The 24152-nt window shown below is 34.3% G+C and overlaps 4 protein-coding genes across 5 annotated transcripts; 1 reads left to right on the plus strand and 3 right to left on the minus strand.

Moving 5' to 3' along the window:
• The first annotated feature begins 301 nt into the window (after positions 1-301).
• Positions 302-5859, plus strand: Oda (Ornithine decarboxylase antizyme). Its single transcript, XM_066738805.1, is given in 6 exon segments — positions 302-632; positions 3359-3403; positions 3405-3506; positions 3594-3843; positions 3934-4090; positions 4303-5859. Coding segments are annotated over 5 exon segments (621 nt in total). The 5' UTR covers positions 302-524; the 3' UTR covers positions 4050-4090; positions 4303-5859.
• row (relative of woc) lies at positions 5580-11940 on the minus strand. The gene is made up of 19 exons (XM_066738804.1): positions 11559-11940; positions 11317-11467; positions 11172-11260; positions 11038-11098; positions 10824-10950; positions 10694-10749; positions 10519-10614; positions 10389-10458; positions 10192-10320; positions 9946-10116; positions 9391-9881; positions 8859-9309; positions 8382-8767; positions 8083-8311; positions 7828-7997; positions 7566-7755; positions 7256-7466; positions 6941-7131; positions 5580-6860 (listed from the first exon to the last, which is right to left on the minus strand). The coding sequence occupies exons 2-19, from the start codon at positions 11455-11457 to the stop codon at positions 6745-6747; spliced, it is 3375 nt and encodes a 1124-aa protein (XP_066594901.1). The 5' UTR covers positions 11458-11467; positions 11559-11940; the 3' UTR covers positions 5580-6744.
• Positions 11941-12319: 379 nt separating this feature from the next.
• Positions 12320-18852, minus strand: LOC136780385 (uncharacterized). Of its 2 annotated transcripts, none has more exons than XM_066738698.1 (12): positions 18566-18852; positions 17815-17953; positions 16542-16993; positions 16046-16460; positions 15114-15289; positions 14895-15033; positions 14607-14824; positions 14373-14520; positions 13942-14162; positions 13603-13869; positions 13348-13534; positions 12320-13285 (listed from the first exon to the last, which is right to left on the minus strand). In XM_066738698.1, the coding sequence occupies exons 1-12, from the start codon at positions 18690-18692 to the stop codon at positions 12562-12564; spliced, it is 3213 nt and encodes a 1070-aa protein (XP_066594795.1). In that variant the 5' UTR covers positions 18693-18852; the 3' UTR covers positions 12320-12561. The 2 variants fall into 2 exon arrangements, with proteins under 2 accessions (XP_066594795.1, XP_066594794.1); XM_066738697.1 differs by having other exon boundaries at positions 13603-13875.
• Positions 18853-21157: 2305 nt separating this feature from the next.
• Positions 21158-23591, minus strand: LOC136780467 (uncharacterized). The gene is made up of 5 exons (XM_066738841.1): positions 23462-23591; positions 22965-23100; positions 22617-22853; positions 21314-22335; positions 21158-21243 (listed from the first exon to the last, which is right to left on the minus strand). The coding sequence occupies exons 1-5, from the start codon at positions 23589-23591 to the stop codon at positions 21158-21160; spliced, it is 1611 nt and encodes a 536-aa protein (XP_066594938.1).
• Positions 23592-24152: the final 561 nt, after the last annotated feature.

Consider the following 24152-nt stretch of genomic DNA (forward strand, 5'->3'; position numbering starts at 1 on the left):
TACAAGTTAATCGTTAGGATGAGGTAAGATAAGAATATAAATATAATAGAAAAAGAGTTATTGAGGTAGATAAATGCGTAAATGTGCATAAATATCTGAGAGATTAATTTATGAGTAAAGTGATATAGAAATTTTGAAGATTCGCAGAAAGCGCACGCGCGACTTGTGGTTGATTTTCCAGATATTTCATTCGTCAACGGGTGCATGACGTCAGACTGGGTAAAGTTGATTGTGAAAGAATTTGGAACGGGAACTCTGGTTCGGGAACGGCGGCAACGGCGCTGATGACGGTGACGTTGGTTGTTCGTTTCGTTGTTCCGGTCTGGTCTTTCCAATCTCCATCTCCATTCCGCTCTCCCTACCTAACTCCACTTACTCCAGCCAGTAACGGTTCGTTCGCTTTAGGAGCAGTCAGAAATCAGCGTGTTATCACGGCAATCTCGATTGAATTCTCGCTAAAATAGCGGATATTTCCTTTCTAAGCAGTACATACAAAGCCGCCAAGATTTTACGAAGAAAGAAGTATGAGTATTAATTCTAGTCTTTCTTTAAGTAATTGTGAAAACAGTAAAAAGCCTAACATAATGCCAAGTTTAATATCCAGTAATTGGTAAGTTAAAGAGTACCACGTAGTGCGCCATTTTTGCCTTTATTCTTCACCGCCATTTTGTATCTTAGAGCGAGTTCTACCTTTTTGCCCACGATTATTTGTTTATAAACGATTTGTTCGTATTTTAACAATTGACATATTCTTTTATGTTTTGCCATCCATAAAATTTTATGTTTAAAGGGATTTGTGTCATAGTTGTTTATGTCAACTGTCATTCTTTGTTTAGACACAACCAAAAGATTATTATAGTTTTATTTTTTAATTGGAAGAAGGCAACATAATTTTTCCTAATCATTGCAAACTTATGTAACTCGCATTAAATTTCATAAAAGCCTCGAACTATTTTATCTAAGTTTTAGTAAGCTCATTTTCTTCATACGAGATTTATAAAATTAGTGTTAACGCGAGAATGTATTTTCAATATTGCAGTGTCTATCACTGATAAAAAGCAATATTTTTCAAGCGAATACGGACATATTGATAGTGTTTTTGCGTTACATATGGAGTCCCTTGATATATTTATTTTCGAAAAAATTGGAATATCTGCTTTTTAGTTATCTGACCACGTCCATTATCATGAACAATATTTAAGTTATATTCTGTTATATCATATCAATAAATATAAGCCACTAGTTTAATTTTAAACGCAGTTTACGGAACTGCGAATATAAACGTAATTCCAGTCAAGTTTTTATTGGCCTTTGTAACGGTATAAATACATAAATAGAACTTCTTACAATATCAAGTTTAATGCACCTTATATGAATAATGTTTTAAATCTTGAAATCGAAAATATGAAACAAATAAACAATAAATTAATAATATTGTGAATATAATATTTCCAATGTTTTATTAATATTGCAAAACGTGCTTCGCACATTTCTACGTTTATTATACATATTTGACAGCGTTATACAGAAAATTAATTTGTAAGCAAAGTTGAATTCGTACAAAGAATAAAATGAATATTTTTAAATAAGTGATTTTAATTGATACTTATTAATCGCGATAAGGTTTCGTTATAATTACATTTTGATTCTGCAAAGTATTAGCTTGATATAGCGATTTATTTTCAATTTTGATGAATCAGTAGTAAAACGTATATTTACAAACTTTTGACCTGTCACGATATTCTTTGTTATTACGATCATATCGTTTCGGATAACAAAAAATCATATTAATCATTCAAATTATATAAATCAACCTTAAATATCAATTGCGGAATTTTACTGGGAACCCTAGACTAACAAAGGATCAGCGATTTTTAACATTGTACTCCGTTAATTAATTCATTTGTCCTTGGCGTTACGTCAGGCCAGTTTTTAACCCATCGGTTAACAAGATAAATAATAAAGCCTAATATTGCGTAGTTGAAACAAATAAAAGTTAACTTCTTACATACATATTTTTCTGATCTCTTTATCTTACATAGCAATACTTAAATAGTGCTACCATGTAGTATATCGTTATCCATCATTCTTATAGATATCAACTTTAAATAAGCAGTGTTATCGAATCTCGTGGAATTCAACGGTAATTTGTCGCTTATCAAAAGAGCGATGGTACTTTTAATAATCTCCATCATAACATGACAAATTACAATGTCAATCAAAATTAAATTCCTTCCTTTCAATTATAAAACCATTAATAATTGTTTATCTTATTTTTTCTTTCAAATTTATCTCTCAAACGATATGTAGGGATTGTTATTGTATTATCAATTCAACAAAGCCTAAGATCTTATAATGCAATTTTCAACTGCTTGTTTACTCTTCCATTGAGAAGTATCATATACATTGACAAAAAACTTATTTAGCTGTACGAAAATTCAAATCCAGAAAGTGTTAAAAAGTTATTTCCTAAATTGTAAAATCTCAAGCTTGTAGATACAAATAATATACTGCGTAGTTTGTAGGTTACTTTGTGCCTACGGAAAATTACGGACCTAATTAGATAAAAACTTCATATCTTATGCAAATTTTAAGATTATATTACATATTTAGAAATCTCTTTGACATGTTTACAAAAAACCAGTTTTAATGATCGCACGTGTAAATGCATGTCATCAATTCTTATATTTGTTATGTTTATTAATGTTGAATTTTTTTGATTTTGGATCAGTGCCCGTTTAAATGACGCGCTTTCTTAGTTGGAAAACATATGCTTGTTTTTACTCGCTTATAAATGGTGAGCGACTGGCATTTTACAATAGTAGTTACAAATTGCAATAACTGGATCACAAGAAATTGTTAGAGATTCGAATTTTCCGAATAAAAATTTAATATTATTATAAAAATAAATCAGGCAATAAATTGTTTAACTGGTGTATTATAGTTTTCTTGAAAGCATTGAAACTGAACACAATATAATTGTTTTCACTAAATTATCTCTAAGAATAATTTTTTACTTTTCAAGTGATTTTGCGCTATTGTTTCAACAATCGTATTTTTGGTCTAATTTAACATAAATATAAATACCTGTTAGTTTAACAATTTTAAATCCATCTAAATGATTATTTATAGGTAAAATGTTCTTTATCCTTTGAAGACTACTTTCTCTAAAAAAATTTAAGCAACAATATTATTAATGTCAAACTGTTCTCAAGTTGCATAATAATTCCATACATTTAATGTGTTAAGCATAGAATATGTAGTGTGTTTCAAGATTTCATTTTTAAGAAAAAATTGTTTCAGTGAAATGTCAAGTAAGTGTGTAGATGACACTTTGGACGAAGCAACCAGGCTCCAGCCTCACTACTGTATAACGCTGGGTGTGGGGCCTCTGTGGTGGTCCTGATGTGCCCCATGCCGCATTGTCTGTATCCACAGTCAACACAGAGAGCCGCGGCGTGGGGATCAAGCAGAGTCAGCTCTCTGTGAGCTCCCACATTGTGCAAGTATGATTGCACTACTACATGAATAACTGATACTTAAAAATTGAGAGCTTTCGATAACTTTTTAATCTGCTAAAATCTGTTTTTTAGGAGGATGAATTACTGAAAGCAGTAAGAAGCAATGAGTCACTACGTATTACTTTTGCTCTACACTTGACTGAAAGTACTTCAGTTGAGTGGGAAACCGTCGTATGGCGTCGCTGCCTATATATTCGTGTGCCCAGCTGTCTACTACCAGAAGGCTCCAAGGAAGGCTTTGTTTCTCTTCTGGAATATGCCGAAGAGACTCTACAATGCAAAAATATCATTGTATGTCTCCGTAAAGATCGTACAGATCGAGGTACTTACAGCATTCCATTCTTTAATTACAATCAGGAGAGTTTCAATGAGAAGGAAACATCATCTAAATCATTTTGTTGTGATAATTTAGCAATGCTGGTTCGTACCTTCATGTTCTTGGGTTTCACGGTTCTGCCCCCCAATCATGCTTTGGTACCGCCTGGCAGTGATGCTGGCAATCTCTACATGCTGTATACCATCGAGTAATTGTTAAATAGCTTGGCCTCTCTTTCAAATTTAACGCACAGGTATATGCAAAATATGAAAAATTCTTGATTAAAAATTTAATAAGTAAACTTGTCTCTACATCAATCAGCCTATCTGCATTGAATAAACTTATAGAATCAATTGGTAGCTTCCAATTCAATAATCTTTGATACTTATAATTACAAAAAGTACAGCTGAAAATCTTCATACATTGATTTTTATATTTATTTTGGTTTTACTTTTTATTTTGCAGGTGCTATTATTAAGACGGAAGATTCATCAGACTGAGACAATATTTTTAGTTCTTGCCATTATGACATATTTAAGCATAAATATCTATCATTTTAGAAAGTTATATCGATATCGATACTATATCCGTCATTGCTTTAACATCTTTTCATTTCATTTTATTCTTTTAATTTCTAGATTGGTCTCAACAATATTTCGGAGATTGATTTTAATCCGAGATATTGAATGGCTTTTATTATGTTTATTAATGTTATTGTTTTTTTATAAGGAATCATAAAATACCTTCGCGTTAAATTTAAGAGGATCAAATGGAAGATGATGAAAATTATAGTCATGTATATGTAGAGCAGCGAGTAAGTAATGGCTTTCGATGGATATATCGATTCATTCTCTTGAACACAATGTTATTAACTCTCGTAAGATCATGTAACTGCTGACAAAGCTTCTCTCACGTATTTCAAAAGGGCTTGATGGTCTCGAACTTCTCAAAAGAACACCCTTATGAGATAACACGAACCGTAAGATCCCGGAGAAAATTTATTATCGACAAATCTCGATGTTAATATCGTGGCAGATTGGGTATTACTAAATCACAACTCTTGCGATCGAAACACTTATAGCTTATAAGTATTATCTCCATTTAAATATTATGTACTTAGAGTTAATGATCTTTTTGGCAACCATTCAATTAGTTCTTCGTCTATACTAATGTATATCATATATAGATTTATGGAACTTTCGAAATCTATGAGTGTACTTAAAATCAACAAGATAGTACAGTTTTCAATTTTCCGCTATAAAAAAGTTGATTAATCTGAATATATCAAGTAAAAATCATCCTTACAGCCAGCTTATAGTACAAATTTGAAGACAATTTTCCTTCATGGATTACCATCTTTTAATGATATGTGTTCAAATCCTTGGAGTATTAGTTAAGCATTTGCTATTGTTGCGTGACTAATTTTATACTTTAATGGACATATATAACATGTATAAAGTGAAATTAAGTATTTAATGCTTTTAGAAATAGAGAGATTCCATCTGTAACTGATATTCAATTATTTTCTAACATTTAGATCCGACGATTTTATAGAAGTTTTAGAAATTTTATCGCCTTTATTATCTGTATTAGGATTATTTACTTTATTATGTAGTTAGGTATTAAGCTGTATTTTATAGTAATCCCCAATCAATTAACATACGAGAGTTCTTGCTAATAAATGCGGTCTTTAGTGTTGACTTGATAACCGACATGTAAAATTGTAAAACAATAAAAAAAAAATTGAAAAATAATTCAGAAAAAAGCAAAAAAAGTGTTAAATAGCTTATTAGTTTATAGATAAGAGTAAGACAAAATGACGGAATACTATATTATATGTTTATTCATGCAAATAATTATTGGTTGCCTCAAATTTTTAAATGAAAGCAGCAATGAATTCCGTGAGTTTTATCTCGTCATTTAGTATTATATATTCATACACTTGACCACAAGAATTTAATGTACGCTACATTTATTATTCATACACAAAACATTATTACTAAATAAAAACATTAAAACGTATATTGTAAGTTATTTGTTTTTAAAATCCTTGTTACTTAAAAAATGGTAAAACTATTTGTTCGACAGATGTACTGTTAAAATCAGGAGAATTCTGATAAACCTCATCGATTTCACGCTTAATAGCAAGAAAGAGCTCACAAAGCAATGCTAAAGCTATTTTTTATAAGTAGAGACAGTCTTTTTTTCTAGAAATATAATTAAAAATAATTATATTATATACACATAATTTACATTTAATTTATTTTCTACTTTTTTGACTTAGGTTGGGGACTATCAAGCTTGATTTAAGGACTAGCCGGGCTAAAATGGCATAATACCCGTTATATGAATATATAATCTTAGCTGGGCTAACTTTCAATCGGGCTTGGTGTTCCTCACCGTTGTAGACCTAAATTTTATATATTTGCAGTAATAAATCCTAGTAAAACATAAAGAAATCATTTATAATGATTTCTTTAGACCGATTTGTTTTTAAAAAACAAACTAAATCTTTCATATGCTTTAAAAAAACGATTAATTACACTATCTCTTTTCTCCAGATTTATTAGACGACTAATATATAATACACTGGAAATTATAGTTATTCTCTTGTTTTATCTAATTACATGTGTGATATCAACAAGTAGGTATATAAAGTTAACTACTTGTTTATTTGATTTTTCACACATCATTTTTAAGTTATTTTCTCATTATATACACATCCTTTTTCTTTCTTATCATTTGTAGACTGTGTTATCAAGGATTTTAGAAAATGCATACTTAAAAGATCGATTTTATTTACAATGGAAAGTTAGTTGCCTCAATAATAAAATGATTTTTATAACTATAAGAAAAAATTCACCAATTTGGTTCATTTTTGAGTCAATGATAATAAATAATCAGTTTTCAATTATCTTCCGAGGAGCTTTTTGGAACAAGACCCAAACTGTTTAACATTCTTGAGGATCCTGAGATTTTATTCGGGTACGCAGATACGCACTTACATTTAATTAAATGAGTTGCTAAAAATTTCAATAATAGAAAGTATTAAAATGCAATTGAGCCACAATAATTGATTCGTCGATTAATTATTTATTCTTACCTAATTGATTGCCGTCAATAGTAGAGTAACCGCATTGACAATACATTTCTTTATCCAATGGTATATTAATAAGAGGGGATGGTAGAACTATGCTTGTCATAGGTCGTTCATTATGAGTTTGCTGCTGATGTTCTTTGAAAGCTCGCCAACAACATGTTACATAACGACATTGCTGACATTTTTGCTCACCTCTGTAAATGAATAAGTTAATTACCAGTTTTATAAGTTTTAACTATTTCAAAAGGTTCATTAATAAGTAGATAGATGTAACATTGAGATTAAAATTGATTTTATATAATAAATAAGTTCTCTTACGGATAATGATCCTCTTCTTCCACGTCTTCTTCACATTCTTGACAAAGCAAATGGCCATGGCAATTTATTTTTATTGGTCCAGAAGACCATCTTTTGATATTATCATCATCCGGTAATTCTGGAGGTGGTGATTCCACATCGAAACGTCGTGCAATAGGACGCTGTTTCGTGATCATTGTTTTATTTCCAGTACTGGAATACGGGACTACCTCTAAAATTAGTAACGATCATTTTAATTGAAATATTACTGTTAAAATCGCTAAAAAGTTGTAATACTTTCTGTTACCTTTGAGACAAATGTACTACTTACTTGGACTCATAATGATCTTGTGTAATTCAATTTGATGATGTTTTAGTGAACCTTTCTGGTTAAACCAGAGGCAACATCTGTAACATTTGTTACCTTTTCCTTGTTCTCTTCTCACAACATGCCTTTGCATATGCAATAGATAAGCATGTACACTACTCATGCAGATTTTTCCATCTATAAATTGGATTACCTGAATACAGATAAATGGATATTAATTTTTATATTATTATTTTATTAAAAGTAGGTTATTAGAGGTTCGTACCTTCAAGCAAAAAGGACATTGAAGACCATCACCTTTTTTATGCATTTTATAATAATGATCTATAGCATCTTTATGACTAGATGTGCGATAACCGCAAGTTTCGCACATATATGGTATTTCAGAAGGATTATGCATTGAAAACAGATGGTTAACCAGAAGATTACTAGTTCCTACAATAAATATGGCAAACAGGTTATTACATTATTTTGTAAGTATACTTACCTAATTTGTTCATTTTACACCAACAATACTAACCAAATTTCTGTTCACAAATAGCGCAAACGACCATATCACTATCGGAAAAACCAAAATGACTGTGCGTTTCTGACACATGTATATCCATCTGATGTTTAGATGAAAGAGCTGTACAACAATAACGACAGACTACATAATCTGATTGTCCTGGTACTTGTGGAGGGACGTGTTCAATCATATGTTCCATTATTTCAGTATTGCAATTCATAGATTTTATACAGAGAAAGCACTATTATATAAAAAAAATGCATATATTATTTTATTGTTAGTTAAAAATAATTTGAGAAAAAATTACAAACCTTAAATTGCAGTGAAATTTGTTGTTCTTTCAAAGGAATATGCTTATCTCCTTCCATAGTAGCATAGTAAAATCCTTGAAGATCAGCTTGATCATTTTTATTTTCTTTATCTTTGTCTTTAGGTCCTTTTGCGTCCAATGTAGCCTTTTTTACTTCAGGCTCGAGATTCACTATAGACGGCATTACTCTCTTTCTGGTTCGTTTTACTCCAGAATTTATTTGTAATGATTCCGGAGACTTTGTAACTGGAGTGTCAGATTTTATTTGACTTTGGTCCTTTGATTTTACTGCTATTGGTGTTAAGGGTGGAGGTGTTAAATCTGAGTAAGCCCAATTTTGAAATGGATTAGCTGCTATTTTTGCTAAACGATCTAACAAGCAGTCACCTACAAGATTAATAATTTATTAATACAACTAGTATATAATATTTTGCAAGACATCAATAAAATATAAAATGTGTTGGCAAAAAATACTGACTATTGTCAATTCTGGTTTGTTCTGCTATATGTAGAATTATATTTTCAAATGCTCTTGCAGTAGTAGTACCAAAATTCTCCCTCCAGACTAATTCGTCTAAAAACTGTTGTATCATTTGCCTACTGAGTAAACTTAAAGTATTTTGGAACATTCTGGGTACAATTTTTCGTAAATATTCCATAATGTGATAATTGCTTGCATAATTTCTAGGAGATTGTTCAGAAAATGTAGTTTGAGATACGTTGGAAAAGCCCATTTCTTGCAGCGTTGTTTTATCTACAGTAAAATCAGTCATAATTTTGGAGTCCTTATGAACCCAATCTTTCAATGGGTTTAATATATTATTGAATCTACGCTTGTAAGATCTATCACCGTCTTGAACTGGGTCACAAGCACGTAACCGCAATTCCAGAGTAGTTGGATTGAAAACACCAAGAACTTCAACTTTTACCTTTGATTTAAATTTCAACATTATAACATTAAAAATCAAAAATAAAATTAATAAGAAATTGTATTAAAGGTAAATGTTTACCTGTCTTAAATTACCATCTTGAGATGTTGTACCTAAACTAATTACACCAACTTGTATTACTGAATGTTTTCCTCCCATTTTTTGACATTTATCCCATAATGCGGCTGTACAAATACTACGTAAATTTGTATAAAAGTTTTTTATGTATATATTTGAAACTTTAACCCATGAGATCACATTTTGCATATTAGTTTGACACGCCCAATGATAAATTAACTTTAATAGTACTGTTGGTGTATAAGGAGCTCCCTGGAAAATAGATCCAGAGAATACTGAAACAAAACGATCTGGACAGCAGCTTGAAACCCAGACATATCCTCCTGAATATGGAAATGTCCCTTGGTCACTGTACATCCCTAATTTCAATTTAACTTTTTGATAATTAGTACTGTGCAGTATGCAATACTGTTCAGAACGTACTAGTCCTTGTTGGATAAACCATTCAGCAAATTTTGTTGCAGAAAACATAAGAACACTTTTAACTTTGATATCTGAAAAATTAAATATATATTAAAATTGTTTAAAATGGATAAAATGGTATTCTCAATAAATTACCCAATTCCGATCGCTCCTTTTGTGCAACAGTTGTTGAAATTTCTCTAGTGCGTAGATACGGTCGAGCCACAACTACTAATGATGGGAATGTTCTTCCCCCATTCATTTTATTAAATGTTACTTCTCTACCATCTGGAAGATTTTTCTTTGAGTCTTCAATTTGCTCGCAAGCTTTAAAAAAATGAAGCCATTGATAAGAAATATTTTATATTATAATGTATGCTATAAAAATGTATACTATCTTACCTAAATTTGTACTTCCTACAGCTATTCCTCCTATACTAGATTGCTCGGTTGGCCATATTGGTTGGGAAGTAGATTTTGCCGTCACTGGTTTTGGCTTAATATTTAAAAGTCCTTGTGAACTTGTAGTTGCTTAAAGATAAAGTAAAGTTTTACATGGAGAGTGAAAAAGATACCTGAGACTTAATTAAGATTCTTACTTGGCACAGCTATATTATCTAAAGGTATAGGAGCCTTAGCTTTTAATATTGGTCGAGTAACTGGTATGGACTAAAAAAAAAAAATTGTTCTTGTTTGTAATAGAATTAAGAACTTTTTAAGTTACTATACCTCTTCCATCACTTCTGGCTGAGGTTGGGGTTTTGCTACTGGCTGTGGCTGTGGTTGAATTGATTTAGGTCTTCTAACTGGTCTGGTATATTTTTGCTGAAATAGAATATATAATTAATATTAAGAATTAGAGAAATAAATACACACACATTATATTTAAACAAAAAAATAATACTATTTCATTTGCTGGCTTTGATGCCACAGAAGTTACTGTAGCTGTTGTAGGAGTATCTGTAATAAATGAGAATAGTTTTTAAAGATTTTATAAATATATGAAATATCATTAATATTCATTTCCAAACTACTTTGCTGTTGAGATACAGGGCCTAACAAGACTCCCATTCTTGGATCCATTACTAGTTGAATATTGGTTTGTCCACCATTGGTATTGTTCAGCATATTTAACTTAATAGGTGCATTTTTGTTTTGAGTCTGGAAAATAAAAAGTAATAGATAATAAATTATTTTTTATCAAACATTAGATTCATATTGATAAATCAATGTTTAAAAAATACATACTATAGGCTGAGAGGTATTCTTAGCAGTATTTCCGGAAAGCTTTCTTGGTTCTTCAACTGGTCTAAGAGAGAACATTTTGTTTTATTATATTTATACATTATTATTTATAAAAAATATATATTAAAAATACTTACAAGGTATATTGATATCCTGTTACAGTACCTAATTTACTTATGACATTTCCTCCTTGGATTTGGATAAGATCTTCGATAGCAGCTATTAACTATTTAACATATTGATAAGAAAAGGCATACAATTTTTAACATTTATAGTACTTACTCTATGATGGCTTTCATCCAATTTTTCATTAGCATTATGCTGTGCCTGGCTCAGAGGTTCTTCTATACACTCCAAGTTTAATGTCATGTTTATTGGTCTAGTATTTGTAACTAAGCGAGAAATAATACGCCCTTTTGGCATCTTGAAATTTCTGAAATATTTTTTATATTTACTTCAAATACAGCAAACATAATAGATAAACTTTTTATAAAAAAAAAGTGTTTTTTTGAAAGAAAACTTACTTTATATCAGAAGATAAACAGTTGTATGTATACTATATACTATATGAGTATATTGTTAAGTAGAGTAAATAAATAAAAAATTGCAATACACAAATTACAGTAGATTTTAAACAAGTAAACAATATTCCCCCACTGTTTTTGCATAAAATTGTACTGTCTGTCTCAAAAACAAATAGTCTCTTTTTTATGGAATGTTCATTCATGCAATGTTTAAGTATTACATTAAGTAAAAAATAAAAAAGATATATCAAAATGCCTTTCGATAAAAGTACCTGATGTAGCTTGTACACTAGTGAAGATGAATTATGAAGAGGTGCTTTAAAAATTAATTAAACACCAATTTTCACACAAAAGTGTGCAGATGTTAATCGTCAACACAACAGTATCAGTACAGAGCATTCCAACAACTACAATATTCTAAAGATGGCGACACCAGTAATAAGCAGCCATATTGGTTTTCTATAGGTTTTAAGAAGTTTTCTTTTTCCTTTTTACATTATTGAAAGACGTTATTTTATATTCAATTAGTAGATTATTGTTTTTTTCACCAATAGGTCATTTATTTTCTTAAAAACATTAATTGGAATATGGAAAGGATGAATGTTTTTGAATAAATTTTCAGGTTAAAATCTTGAAGCCATTTTGTTATAATTTTATATGTATATTTCTATCATTTTGAATAAAAACTTAAATTACATTAAAATACATTACTAAAATTCACAAAATATAATATTTTTAAGTATATTTACCGTAGAACAGTATTAAAATTTTATAAAAAATAATGGTATTAGTCATATGCTCTGACCGTATAGCATGTAAACTTAATAAATATATTAATGGATTTTCAACGAAAAAATCATTAAACTTATTGTACAAGGGATATTGATAATTGAATAATAAAATAAATTATTTACAGTGTTGCGATATTTCAATGCAAACCCGATCGTAGTATAGGTTAGCAGATTTTTAGGAAAAATTTAATATCATTTAACGTTTAGAAATTCTAAATTAATGACGTAGCATTACTCAATATTAAAGGAGTTTCGAACAATTTCGAATCTGTGCTTTTAATGTAATCGTCATCAGATATATCTGTAGAAAATTTTGGTGAATTATTTGTAAAATCTTGAGTAGTTAGAAATAGGTTCGTAGAGGGCGCAGTAGTAGACATGGTCAATAAGTTCGCATTTTTCGCGCCATTTTTTACTTGACCGACTGTAGATCGAAAAGTTCGTTCCACTTTTGCCGCTCGATCCTTAGTTTTTGAACGAAACGCATTGAATCTTGCGTTGGTTCTTCTGGAAAGAATCGGATTACCTTTACTTGTATTATAATCGTCAGGAGTAGCAATGTTATTTTCATCAGGTACAGTTCGAGTTCTTAAACGACGAGCTTTTCGCAAACGACTCGATTGTTCTTCGGTTTGATTATCCGGTGTTTGCTCAGTTGGGAGAAGTGTGGTAGTTGTAAGGTTAATTGATCTCATTTCCGTGGTAGATGTGCTATCAGCTGCGGAGGGTACGGAATCAGTACTGTTTGGTGGAGGTTCCCGGTGCAAGTATATGATCGGCCAATATCTGCCTGTATATGGATCATAAACTCCTCGATCGCCATTGCTACCATAGGGATCACCAATAGGTGGACGTTGGGGTCGGGAGTTCGGCGAATATGGATAATATTTCTCACTACATGGACGCCATTGATCCACAGAGTGTCCAACGTAACACCTATATAAAACATTTAATGCATTACGTCATTTTCGCTAATTAACCATTTATTTATTACTTGCCATGGATAATTAAATCCTTCGGAATATCCACACTGATGGCTTGGTTGACAACAATAATCCCAGCTACCAAATTCACTTCCTTCTGTCTCGCATGAGTAAAATCCAGCGATTTTATTTCTTTCACATCGTGTATTCCTTTTACATGGATAACCATTGACAGTGTATTGATTTAAGGTAGACTCATCAGCTATAATAGTAAAAAGTTTGTATATACAATTAAGTCTTTTCTAATTAAAGTTGATAAATTATACTCACTATTCAGGTTACTAGATCCATAGCCAGGGTATCCATTTCCATTACTTCCACCATAACCTCCAGATACACCGGGTCTATTTGGCGCCATCGGTCCTGGAAGACCTGAGCTACTGATTGTAGCAGGCACTTGACCATACGGACCACCATTAGGCCTATTAGGTTCGACCGGTCTTATTCCTTGATAATTTTGATCCTGGGGCCTAGGGCCTTGAACGAAAGGTCTCACGGCCCCGAAATATCCGGGTCTCCCTTCTACGTTTGAATATCCTATTCCTAAATTATTTTTCAATCATTTTCTTTGGATGTGCATAGTATATTAAGTAAACAAACCCGACGTACCCGCATATAAGGGTTTACCTGGCCCACTGTTAGGTCCACTGTTAGGGCCATACACATGATCATCGTCCATACCGTATCCTGGAATTACACAATTGGGATCCAATTCTTTGTACGCGTACAATACATGGTTATCGTCGTATGTATAATCGAGGCCTGGTCTCAAGTCTCTTATAGGAACGTCGCTTAACATGCAATTATCGTCTCTTCCGGTTCCGGAAATCCTAAATCCAGTCAAATTACATATCAATAAAAGTTTCAAATCACATACGATATTACCTTGAATATTTTATAATAATAGTTTCGCTATAGTTTCGATAAATTTAGAATCAAATGATTCGACACAAAAAAGGTTTCTGGACTACGCGTACGAGTTACGACTTAATTTTAATGCAGTCAACAAAACTATAATGTATTCGATATAAATAAGTTACTTGTAACTGAAAGACATGCAAGGCACCGAGTCTCTTTCTCTCATTCTCGAGCACTTTTGTCGACAATCAGCTTCAGATTCGGCCCGCATGGATAATAACACGGCGTAAGGTGTGAGTTTGCACGGTCTATGATATCCCGAGTAACAACCTGTTTCAAATATAGAAGTAACAATGAAGTATAATCATTTTTAGTATTTAAGCAAAACTGTTAAGAGTTGTATAACAATGATAAACCTTCATCTCTTTGCGTAGGTGGACTATTATCGGCCAATCTGCCTGGACTCATGAGTGAAAAAGGATATGGCTCGCAACCACGACCATAACTTCCTCTTTCGTACAATTCCGCTCCATCCATATCTGGCATATTAACAGGGTTAATCTCCTGCGACGGCCAATCGCTCAAGTAACAGTTACTGCCATCTCCATTTCTCGGTCTATTCTGAGATTCGTACCTGTTTGCAACAATGGAAAAGTTTCGAAGCTGTGAAATAAAAACATTACCAATCGTCTTTAACGATATACCTGAAGGCGAAACTTCGACAAGTAAAGTTTTGCGTCGCAGTACACTGTGCTTGACAATTTCCAATACCGTCCACCGTCATTGTTTTCTTCGTCACTTCCGGTGGCATTCCAAAACCGCTTCGGACTCTCCAAAAACATTCTGATGAAAATATATTGATGTATAATTTTATAATCATTATGGTATTTTTCTTTTTTCAGGTCGTAATAAATTCTATTTACCATCTGGTGGTGGTAGATTACTTGGTTTTTTAGCGCTGCAAGTTTTTATATCGCCAACCATAACGTAGATGTCGTAATTTCGATCTGGCTCAAGGTCGGTATAAAAGTTCAGATCTCTGTAAGAGACTCTGCTTAAAAGACAATTGTCCGTTGGATCCGAGCTTTCCACGTTATATCTAAGGGTGAAGAGAGGATTCATCAGTCTTGTACAGAACATTATGACTTCTTAAGGGGGTAGATACATGTAAATTGGAAGATAGTCAATTTTTTGCTCTTAAATAATAGCATAACATGTTAAAATTATGCTATCAGAATTCAACAGAACTTATCACGTCTCTTTTGAAGTTTCAATCTACAAACGTGATTAGTATGCGTTTAATTATAATGCTACTCAAAACTTTATATACTTTTTTTTTCGAAATGCTAAATTTTGTATGCAGTGCACAATAACTAAAAAATACTTAGCCGATTTGACTACATATTTGAAGAAATATTCTTAATATAATTGATCTTTGTACAAAGCTCTCCAAAGCATTCGTTCTAATACTAAACCAAAGTTATTAACATTAATTTATAAAGAAAACATGACCTTATTTTTCCCAAAGTTTTTTTGCAAATTCGGAATTATAAAAATTCTTTAACTTTGTGCAAAGCGTATTTGAATAAATCGATGGAATTTTCCTGGTATATCTGTTACCGATGATTCTACCAACCTTCGCAGTGAACCGCAAATTCTTTTAGTATATATTTACCAACGTTATCAATATACAAATAATAATAATTTCGACTCAAAGAATAATACTTTATAGTTTTTATAGGCAACAATAATCATGGAAAATTTCAAATTAATCTATTCAATATTTCTTGAGAAAATAATTCCTGACAAACAAGTGTTTTGCATGTATCTCCCCCCTTCAAGAGTTTTACAGTACCTGTAGGCGAAAGTCAAACAAACAAAAGCTTTCTCGTTAGCGCAGAGATTTTCGCAGTGATCGACATTGGGCGTTAGGAAAGTCTTGCCGACGATTCCCCGTCCAATTTTGAAACCAGCTGCAGTTCTTATCGAGCATTCCTGGCCTTTTCCATTTCCCCCGTAGATCTGATCCCTCGACGTTGGAGGATAAGTATCGCCGTAACCAAAAGCACCACCGTAATTGTAAAATTCACCATAAAACCGATCGTTGTCCAACGGTCTTTTTTCTGGTCTCTGTGGCCTCTTCACTGGTATTTTCGAAGCGTCGTAACTTCCAATGTTATTCGTGTTATAACCGAACGATCCACCGTACCGCCAATCTCGATTAAAGTCTGGCCGATTTTCCGGTAAGAAAGGACCGATCTCGTTCGAACCTGAATTCGATTTGCAACCAGTAAGACTGCATTACTTATCAACGCTCATCAGCGGTTACTAAGGTTTTTGCTATAACTTACCGATATCGGGATAAGGTCTTTGATCGATTCTTCTTTCAGGGTACTTGGGATACGGTCTATCGCGATCTCTGTAGTAATAATTATTATCTGGATACCTGGGATGGTATGGTCTATCGTAGGATCTATCAGGTTGGTAGCGATCAGGATAAGGATCGACCGGTCTGCGATTGACTGGGTTGGGTCTACGATATGGTGGAGGATAACCGGATGCTTGATCATAGTCAACCGGACGTCTGTCGTAATTGAACGATCTTGGATATTCATTGGCTGGTCTTGACGGCGTACCATACGACCACCATTGCGGACGCTCGTTCGGTTCGGCCTTTTGGCAATTTTCATCCCTCTCGTAATAGTCGCATTGCGAATCTATAGCAAAATCTCGTTGCATGTCTATACGGGGATACGCCGTCGATGTCAATTCGCACGTTCCTCGCGTCCCTGGACCCGTGCGTCTTAAACAATTACATTAGTTTCTCAAATTTCTCTCTCTGTCGATTTTGGACAATTAAAAGTGCGGATGTGCAGAAGCAGAAAGTTCGGGTTGATGGCCATCAAAGATTGAAGGTGAGATCGGTATTGTGGAAAAGGCTTAATTACGAGTCTGCAATGTTAAGCTGATTCCATCGGACTCATTGGAGCGTGTTTCGTGTAATACTAGTTTCCAATTACGCCTTAACGCAGTTTGCTATCGTGTGTATGTGTAAACGTTGGAGAAATGAATGAAAAAAAAAAAAATTGTAGGCGCGTGTTTGACACAGCCGATTCTTTATGTACGAATGAAGAAGCGTGTCAGCAGTGCAGTCTTTGATGCGATCAAATTGACTGTGATGCAATCCTGTGGTGCACATGTGTAGTGTGTGCGCGCGTGTGCCTTTTCTGTTTACTTATCCACCCTGGATGATAACTAACCCAGATATACGCAAATACGACAAACTCTACGAAATATCCCAAGCGTGGATAATTGTCTTAACTGTTAAGCAAGCTACCTTTGTATATGTGTGTTACTGCTGTTGCTTTTTTTTCAGAAATCATGACCAACTCATTCAGTGCAATTTTTAACTTCCCAAAGAAACCTTGGGACATCTTCAGCAAATGAAAAGTTTTAATCAAAGTGTAAAAAGACTAAGAGTTTGGTCGAGGATTGAAATGGATATTAAGATGATAGAAGAATTATTAATTGGTATGCTGCAAAGAGAGAATTGCGTCGTGTGCGAGTGGTGTTGGGATATTGATGAATAACTTAAAAAGGATGCCCATGATGTACTATTCTTACCTGTAATTAAAACCTTCGCAAACGAAATACTTCTCGTAATCGCATGCGCGGTTGCAGTCGGAAATTCTTTCGCACTCGATGGCTCGTCTAACGTGATTCTCCGTGATCTTCTTACCGGAAAGCACTCTCCGATAACATGCTGCAAATGAATTTATCTCTGTACAATCCATCATCTATATTAACCCTAAGTAGTAAACACCTGTATTTTTTTAAGCTTATCTAAACACCCATGTTGCCTTCGCTATAATGAAAACCTCATAACTCACATAGCATTAAATTGCTGAATAGGACTTTATAAGTAAATCATTTAATTGACTTGGTATGTACATTAAAACAATATGATATTTCTAGGGGTGCGATGTATAGCTAGGATAATCCAATTTCAAAGAATAGACAGAAACAGTATAAAATTATCAGTATTTGCAAATAAGCGAAAAACTTAAAACAATGTATTTAAATATTTAGTTTAAGAAAATAAAAGTTGCCAAAAACAATAACTCAACGTGAATGCTATCGAATCTAATCGATGGTTCACCTTGTTAAATTGGTTAAAAGTTTAAAATGTTTTGTTTGTACGTCACAAATGCACTGTAGATTGATTATAAGTAACAGGTTTGTAAAAATCGCTCAGATTCCACAACACTCAGGATGACTATTTAGGGTTAATTTCCATTTTACGTGTGTTGAAGAATTCTTAATTCTTCCATCGAATACAGCAAAATGTCTGAATTTTTTAAATGACTAAACTTACGACGACATTGACGATGCACATTTTCCATTGCAACAAACGAACTCAGCACTGATTCATATAAAAGTGTTAAGATAACGAGCCACGTCCACCGTGGCTCGGACATTCTACTAATGAATTTCAAAATCATTTTTTCTTCAACTTTTCGTTAGTTCGTTTTTCACTGCACGTGTCGACACTCGTGATCATTATTTTAACAAGTTTTACAGTATCAACACCATTATAAGAATTCTCACTTTTTAATTTCGTTAATTTTCTAAATCTATTTAATCAGACTCGTTATCACACACTTAAACCTCCCTCGATTTTCAAAATATACTGTTCGTTCGACACTGTTCAGAGTATTTGAGTAAAAAACTGGATGTCTTCGAAAATCCCGCAAAAAGTAACAGAGAAATTAGAGACTCGCGTCATTTTATAGAAAAGTGAACGTTTCGCGAGAATAGTGGGAGGTTCAGCTCTCACACTTTAGGGAGGGGTTTCTGTGTTACATGATCATTAATGACTCCACTTACTATTATTATGTTCTTTTTCTTAGCCGCGCACGCGAGTACTTGTTTCGTTTTCTTCGGAAACTGCATCTCGTTAGATTTCAAAACTATGTCAAGTATTTCAGCGATTGTTTTTTTTTACTCCTCTCTTAGCTTCCCTAATGTGTCGTCCCTTAATTTCTTTGTCCATTGCTTCTTTTTTAGTACCCATCCTTAAGAATGCTTCGAACGATAAAGTTATTTCGAAGCAAATAAACTTGTTAGAAGCTCCGATCTTTCCGGGACAATTAGAGCTGGTTTTTCTGTTATTCGGTTGAGCTCAAATTTTTTCTTCCATAGATTTATTCGTATAAAATCACCGAAACCAACGACCGAGTACTATGAAAATGTTTATTACCCGTTGAAACCTATAAAATCTAATTATATAAGATTTTTTTACACTTGTTCTTGACAATTAGCTTTAGCCTCTTGATGACTAGCCGGAGGAACGCGTTCGTACGTTTTTCTTTATCCTTTTCCAATGAATTTTGTGTGCCAAGGAAGAACGAACTACGGGGTGACGTCAGTTTAGAAGGGATCGCGAAGATGCTCGACCTTGAAGATTTGTCAGGGTCACAACCACACCAATTATTTCAACCAGTCAGTTAATCTTTTCGACGTAAAAATTTTAGCAATATAGTTCTTCCGTCTCTCGGAACGACTCTGGATCCTGGAAAATTCATCGCCTCACCCCTTATCCATTCGTTTTCTCTCTTCATCCCCGAGGTCGCTCTAAAAGTTCGTCGAATTATTTTATTACAGGGGATTCTTGCTAAGTCATCCAATTGAGTAATTATCCTACTTTACGTACCATTGTTCGCCTAATCTACATGGGAAAAACACTTTAATTTAGCTCGTCGCGCTCTTTCAGCGCTTTTCGTCATTCAGATTTCGATCCTTCCAATGATTTTGCTGAGAAATAGAATCTCATTTCGGACGAAATAAAGTACGGCAGAACTTTGGGCTTATTACTTTCGCGTTAATTCGATGTTCTTGGCGACAGAAAAGTGTGAAAAAGTGTTGAAATTCGATAAGAAAGTAGAAACTCGAAGAGGGGTGCCTTCCATTGTTTTGCCACAGATTGTTGAGTATATTCAAATCAGGAAGCGTCACTAACGCTCTCGGACAAAGTAAGATCGTAGAGAGGAAACCTTTGGATTTCACGCAATTAATTCGAAGCGTAACGATAAATAAGGGACAGTCGAAAGTAAGAGCGTCTCGTGGAACACGCGAACCGGAAACCGAACGTCCTCTTCTCCCCCTTTCCTCTTTCTTTTCTTGTTTTGTTTTTTTTGAGCTTGATAAAACTAACATTCTCTCGATTAGAGCCTCGTAACAGAGTCCTTCGTGCTGAGCCAAGCTACAATTGCACCTGAACAATGCTCCCCTTCCAGGATTTTTATTTTTAAATCTGATGACCTTCGATAACTATTTAACGATTGTCAGAAACACTCATAAGTTTTATTATCACTTGCCGAGAATTATAAAACCTTGTATGACTTTTTTTTAATGTCCGTTACTTCCGCTATTAGCTTCTAAAGTTGAATCAATAATGCAGGATCGAATAAAAAATTGAATCGAAGGGTAATGAAAAGCTGTGGTATTTTTAGACCGAATGGTCCCACGAGGAATCGTTTAAAGAGCGCGTGTTTGATACTCCTAAAGGCCATTATAGAAAATGCCAATGATAAAACGGTAACGAGTAGTGCACAGGAAACAAATGGTTGCAGTCAGTTATTTCGCATAGTGCTTAAAATCTGTGTCAATGCCGTTATAATACTATTTGTCAATAGACTGGAGATGAACGTAATTTGATAAACGTGTGCTGCATTCAGATCGAACTGAGCCGACGAGCACGCGCAAGAAACAAAGTGCCTTCGTTATGAAAAGCAAAATTATAGAGAGAAAAATTTATATTTTCAATAATCACCTATCATTCCTTCCACGCATTTTCAATTTCTGCTCATTGATAAAACAACTGTTTTATAACTATTTCGTTCAGTCGAGTATGTTTAAATTAATAAGAAAGAATTGTATCATTAAAAGAATTTGAAGAAAATTGATACTAACATTTGGGCTCTTCCTGAATCTTCATTCCATATCCACTGGGAGTTGTTAAAGCAGCATCGTCCGGATTGGTATAGTCCAAATCTTGAAAAAAAAAATATTTGTCCCATGATCGATCGAGGTAATATATTATATTTTTTATGAAGATAATTACCTGAATTATTCGATAGATTACCAGAGTTCTGATCTCTTCTTTTAAGATGGCCTATGGTTGTATACTGAAAAAACGCGGGAGTAGGAGTGGTCCAGTAGGTATCTGTCGGCTTCACCGTTGTGTGTTTAGGCAAATTATGAATGAAAAGAGGATTGGTAAAAACGTTGCGATTGCTGTAACTTCCATCGCTTGAATATGGATGAGTCCCGCCGCCATTGTAACCCGTCCAACGACCGAATTCCGTAGGTGACTTTCCGCTTGAAAATTGATCGTTAAACTTGGGGGAGTCCTGATAATCATCCCAATTGTTGCGATATCTGTTAGTCCTGTAGTGAAATCCTCCTGGTACGCGATTGGTCCAGTAATTAAATGGTCTCAGCGCGGTCTGGGGATATCCATCCTGGACCGAGATCAGGCTGGAGAAAACATTGGGAGCCTCGTTATGAAAACTAGTGGGATTGTTGTCGAAAAACTCAGAACTATGCTGAAACCCTCCTGCAGATGCAGGACTCTCGCTGCTGGATTCTTCGGCCTTTGCACCAAAATTTTTCGTAGGACTCTTGCTCCTTGCTATGTTGAAAATGGTCGATTTTAGAACGTCGCTTTGCAATGGTTTGGGAGTGCTGCTTGAGAGATCGTTTTTGTGAAAGTTGTAGTTTCCGGCGTACTCCTCATTGTCGAATATGGAATGCTGAATGTTTGGTCTGGTGAAGTGGCGATTCTCTCCGATGAATGGTTTCCGATTGGAATATGTATCGTAGTAATCGTCGTTTGTATCATAAGGATGAAGTCTCTGGCCAAAATTGTTTCCCCTGTCGTCGTGAAATCTTGTATCCTCCTCAAACGACACGGGATGATCGTTGAATCTGTGCGGAGCAGCAAAGTGGTTTCCGAAGAATGGATGGTCCAGTATGTTTCCTGGATTTCGGTTTCTCACGATATCCGTGATTCTTCGTTCCTCGTCGTTGATGTAAGCTTTGAAGTTGCTTCGGTTTGTATCCGATTCGTTTCGTCCACCTGATCTGATAGAAAATATTATTTATTTTTGTCGAAGCAAATCACTGAGATATTCACCGAAGATAAAGAGAAAATAATCTGAAAGATCAACGAGTATACACTGTAAATCCTAAAGTTTCATTTTAAGGTAGAAGCTTTGTAGCCACTTTGTATACATTACGAGATGAATTGTGTTTATTGTAATTAGACAAACCTTTACAGTGGAAACAACATATTTCTTAAAGTGTACAAAGTGGCTACAAGTTTTTGCCTTAAAATAAAATTTGTGAATTTGCAGTGCATATACCTTTGTGGTTGAACAACATTGGGGAAAATGGTGAGAAGTCCATTTCCAAACCCCGTTGACGAGCTGTTGTTCACCCAATCCTTGTTCGAATCCCCTATTTTGTAAAGTTTGTCAGGTGCACAGTATGGGGAAAGCTGGCTTCGTATATAAACATCGTAATCTGGATCGATCGACAAATCATCAGGTTTCGGGGTTTTACCACTGATCGCACAAGTTCCATTTCCCCTTGTACCTACCCTGTTGAGTGAATCGTCACCAATAATAATAATAATAATAATAATAATAATAATGAAAAACCTATAGAATTATTAAACGATAGAAAAAAGTAAAGCAATTATAAAAATTTACCCAAAACTGAAAGAATTGCAGAGATTTCTCCTCCTGGAGCACTCATCCTCGCATTCCGATATCGACTTAACTTCGGTCGTGGATAAAACGTCCGCGTCCGGTAATTTTGAACCAATGGCAACTCTCGTATAGCAATCTAAAAAATAAACAATTTTATTATCATAAAATCATAACAACGACGAGACGGAACAAGAAGAGTCTCTTCTATCCCTTTATATCTCTTAATCACTTTTCCGAGCGAAGCGTGTCCCTCGCTGGGAAAAAATACCTCGACTGCGTTTTTATGGCCACGTTTAATATTGATTTAAAGATCGCTATCCGCTTTACGCGAGCAATTAACGTAAATTAATTAGCGATTATCCAGCATGGACTGCGAAGGATTTCGCAATACGACCAATTATCAAACAATTGAGTAATCTAATAATACATGCAAAGGCTGTGCGGTTGTTCGATGAGGTTGAAGAAGCGCTGATAAAACGTGGAATTCCCTGACTCACCGTTCGAAACGATTACGAGCTGATTGTCGAACGTGAGAGCCGCGGTGCAGGATAGTTTAGAGATTTGCAGAAGGATGATGAGGAAAATTGCGATTCCTCCGGAATCTGCCTCCTTCGTTCTCGTCTTCATGGCGTCCCTCGAGTTTTCACGTGTCACTGTCACGCGGGTCGTTCACTTCGAGTTGCGCCGTTGTTGCATTCGCACGTGAAAATGCATCGAGCGATCGTCCTTCCCATGAATCCCTCGATCGTCCAAACGGGACTCGCACCGAGGAATCACATTTTCCTCCAACAGAATCAACCTTCATCGACGATTTTGGTTACTCTGATCGGAGGTCTCGTGTTTCATATAGAAACGTATGATAAAAATTCACGTTGAACGATGATCGAGCGATCGTTAATGGTCCGTTGCAGAAATTCAGGGGACGATGTAGTTGGGAAGAGACGAGGATTTAATGATAATCACCGGTTGGTAGCACACTATTCAACGGTCGAGAGAAAAATGAAGGACCGGTGGAGCAGCTTTGGCGTTCCGCACGCTCGTGAATCTCGATTGAATTTTGAGCTAACCCTCTTCCCAGTCATATTCCTTTCGACGTTTGGCGGCGTGCTTTAATTAACGGCGGCGACTAATTACGATCGAGCCGCCTTGGTTCATTATACTTTCGCGTACGAGGCAGTCGCACCTCTT

The sequence above is a fragment of the Prorops nasuta genome, unplaced genomic scaffold, assembly GCF_024137725.1.
Source record: "Prorops nasuta isolate Cenicafe-Biocafe unplaced genomic scaffold, Cenicafe_Pnas_1.2 PNAS00019, whole genome shotgun sequence".
In the NCBI taxonomy this organism is placed as follows: Eukaryota; Metazoa; Arthropoda; class Insecta; order Hymenoptera; family Bethylidae; genus Prorops; species Prorops nasuta.